Source organism: Ischnura elegans, chromosome 3 (genome assembly GCF_921293095.1).
Source record: "Ischnura elegans chromosome 3, ioIscEleg1.1, whole genome shotgun sequence".
Taxonomy (NCBI): domain Eukaryota; kingdom Metazoa; phylum Arthropoda; class Insecta; order Odonata; family Coenagrionidae; genus Ischnura; species Ischnura elegans.
In genome coordinates this window covers 63,737,939-63,741,569 of record NC_060248.1, presented here as the reverse complement: position 1 = coordinate 63,741,569, position 3,631 = coordinate 63,737,939, and the positions used below count along the sequence as shown (strand labels likewise).

The window sequence follows — 3,631 nt, the reverse complement described above, 5'->3', positions numbered from 1 at the left end:
TCGAAGAAGTAGAAACCCCGGTGCTATGGCACCTATAGGTGCCACGAACACTGCATTCTTACCTACTATTTTTTCAGTAGGAGAAATTTAGCTCAATTAAATAAATACGTAGTTCATTACGCACATTCTCGTGGAATTTTTGTGCGGCTTCATTCACATTAACGTTTATATTAAGTGGGAGTGCGTACCTCGCTATGAAATGCGTTTGAAATCGGCCGCTTCTTTTTCTGACAACCGCCTATCGTTGTTTCTGAATGACTAACGCTCTGCGTGTTCAAGTCGTATGCCTGTTTGAGAGGACGTTATTTTATATAAGTTCACATATTTATAATATAGGCGTTTAACCTCATTCAACCACCATGTTAATTAAAGTTAAGGTAAAAGTCTCATTTTATTTGGCATAATACTGTGTTTCATGAAAAATAATTTTACTAATCTTATGTTTTGTGTTAACGCTTACGGCAGACTTTGACAGGAAAAGAGGTTAGTTCAATGTCTACTAGAAATACCTGAGTTATTAGTTTTTGCTGAAGGTGTTATTTAATTTCTGACGACTTTTTGAAAATAGATCGAAATTGACATCGAGCCTACGGATAAAGTGGAGCGTATCAAGGAAAGAGTGGAGGAGAAAGAAGGAATTCCACCCCAGCAGCAGCGACTAATATTTTCAGGCAAACAAATGTAACTATTTCCTAATATTCTATTTAAGTGATTCATCGTTGACTTATTTGAGCATTTAAATAAGTGTTGTGTTCTTCCATTTTCCTATCACAAGGAACGACGAGAAAACGGCGCAAGACTACAAAGTTCAAGGAGGGTCAGTTTTACATTTGGTCTTAGCATTGAGAGGCGGGATGTAGTTCTTTAGTGTACGAGTCCAGAAAACGTCATGAAAGTGAATGTGTCTTTATTTCTGTCAACAATGGAAAGACAAAGTGACGAAGTTCGCGTGTAACCTGTGATGAGGTTCACCGTTATTCTTCCCAATTTAAAATTTCTTATGTTTGCTAATTATTATCCTCGATAGCAGTTCACTTTTCATTGTTCAGCTTGCTTGAATTTTGCTTAAAATCCATCGTCACAAATCTATAATTGTTGAAAAATGCCTGTGAGAATGATTGGTTTTGAATTGTGTGAGCTTCTAACGTGGCAGAACCTCTCAGGGAATGCAGTTCTCTGTTAAGCGGAGACGAGCTTACTCTGGGAATTTGTGTTTTTGTTACTTATTAAATTGTCATCACTATCTATTTTATAATTATGGGGGATATGGGATTTCCCACAAAATGCCAATACAACCTGTTAAATTCTCCTAAAGAAGGTTCGTGTTAGAAGCTTTTTCCCTTAATTAAAATAGAAAAAATTGTGAACACTTATCCTAATTTCAGTGGGTTGAATGTATTTATAACAACTCTTCATTATATATGGAATAAAAATTATGCCACAAGCACTGTCCATTTTTTGGGAAAATGAAATTTACTCTGTAATAGAACTTCCTGCAACGCATTTGAAATTTTTGATTAATCATCACCTGGGATTTGACTGTTAGTTGCAGCAACTCAGGAGTCTTCTTTAGAGGGGGATATGTCATGACCAATTATTGTGTGCCATTTTAGCAATAATACAATTTCTCTAATTTCAAGTGTTGCATTTTTACAACTTACCAAAGAAATGTTCAATATGTGATATTCAGGTAAAAGCTGGGGAATAAGCATTTGACCCATCGATGTATGTTGGCAGAATTAAACCTGGGCCCAATGGAACATTCATTTTTGTGTAGGCTCATTGTCCATCTCAGAGAGCATGGAGATATGACTTCATGCCCCAGTATAAGCCTTGTTTGTTGATTAGTGATATGTAGGCACTTTGTGCTATAAAATCCTGAATTAATTGCTTATAAATCTAGTTTGTTGTGCTTAGGTTGTTTGCTTCATATTCAGGTGACTTAACCTCAAGTACTGGCAGTGGTTTAGATTTTTCTGGGGTTGTACCATTGGTGTGTAGCAGTGGCGCCGAATCCATGGGGCCTGAGGGGGTCCGAGCCCCCTCAAAAATTTATTATGAGTGTGAGGAAAAAATGTGTCAGGCTTGTCAATTTGCCCCGGAGTGTCCAGATATCGATAGAGTTATCGAGATTCTAATGTTGTTCATATGACTCTTCTAAAATGCTCAAAAAAAACTTAAAATTCACTACTTTTAAATTTCCTGGGGCAAGATCACTGATTTGGCCCCCTCCCCCCAATATTTTTTGTAAGTCGGCATCCCTGGTGTGGAGGCCCCGTCAAGTCAAGCATTCCATGGATCTAATGCGATTGGTGGTCTACTTGTTATCTTTCATTGAGAGCAGGCTCATGCCAACTCTGACTCAGTTTACTCTTCCATTCCTCATCATGGAAATCGCCCTCTATCGGTAGTGTCCTCAGAATAACACATCAAGCTTGCAATGGTGAACTTTTCATAGCCCTTACCAGCCATCAAAAATCCAAAGATGTGATTGATCAAGCTCTCTACTCAATTATACCATTAGCTTATCTTTTAATAATGAAATTATTATTTAGTTCACATCCTTCATCACTTGCTTAGCATACTTCTTTCAAGGCTTTCTTTTGCCATTCTTCCCTTTCTATTATTCTTCAACAATTGTACTAATCATGTCTCATGATGTAGTTAATTTATTTGTCCTATCTTCTTTTCAAGATCTTTGACATCTCTCCTTTTTAATGTCATCAAGGTTACTCACATAAGCCATTAGTTTTCATAAATCATCCGTGACACCACAATTGGAATTCTTCCAGCCTTGACTTCCCTAATGCTGTTGTTTGCCGCGATGCACTTCCTGGAAGAAGCATGTCCCAAATGTTGGTCCAAATGGATTAACTGGTTCTTTTTTCAGTGTTTATTTTGAGCTCTTTTGAAGAATGCCTTCTTCAATGTTACCAGGTTGTAGAAATCATTCATCTCCTTAAATGTTTGGTTTCTTAGTTTATTTTTTACTATTAGTATTATAGCTCTTCTTACTCTTATATTTTCTCTTCTATTGCAGACTAATATTTTAGTTTCCTTCACATGGATTTTCAGTCTATACCTAACTGTAATTTTTTCCATGTTTAAAAAAAATTTCTTCAGATCCCTATATGTCTTTGCCATGACTGCTACGTCTGCAATTTTTTAGCAACCCATTAATTTTTTCATCATGTATGTTCAATATTAGAGTGCTTCCTCTTTGATTTAATTGATAGCTGGGTATTGGGCATTAATGTCGTACATGAATTTCAATGCTAGTCCCTTGGTCACTCCTACTGTCCAGTTTTTAACCATCTCCAGGCCAGGTCCATTGTGTTGGCACTAGGCTTACACAGGGTTGCTCAGCTATCCAATAGGTTATAAATGGGGCTTTGATGAAGAAGGATACCTGTCATCACTGGTTATTTTATATTATTATCAGTGTTTGATGTATTTTTTCATGTGGATGAAGGTGTGCATGCCCCCTTTAAAAACATAGTCCCTAATCTATCAAAATAGCTCTTAAATTGCCTTGACATGCACCTTAAAATCACTGAAAATATGAAGCCACAGTTTCTTGGTCACTACTGTATTTCATATAATAGGGTAGTTTCCTTCATCAAAGAAAACG

The 3,631-nt window shown here is 36.8% G+C and overlaps 1 protein-coding gene across 1 annotated transcript; it reads left to right on the top strand.

Annotated features, from left to right (window-relative positions):
* Window positions 1-231: 231 nt before the first annotated feature.
* Window positions 232-1,444, top strand: LOC124155919 (NEDD8). Its single transcript, XM_046530142.1, has 4 exons — window positions 232-377; window positions 466-483; window positions 569-681; window positions 776-1,444. The coding sequence occupies exons 1-4, from the start codon at window positions 360-362 to the stop codon at window positions 858-860; spliced, it is 234 nt and encodes a 77-aa protein (XP_046386098.1). The 5' UTR covers window positions 232-359; the 3' UTR covers window positions 861-1,444.
* The last annotated feature ends 2,187 nt before the right edge of the window (window positions 1,445-3,631 follow it).

What these genes read in the sequence shown, in the direction of transcription:
- LOC124155919 (XM_046530142.1), top strand. An exon ending in ATATTTTCAGGCAAACAAAT is followed by an intron (nt 682 to 775) that starts GTAACTATTTCC and finishes TCCTATCACAAG; the next exon opens with GAACGACGAGAAAACGGCGC.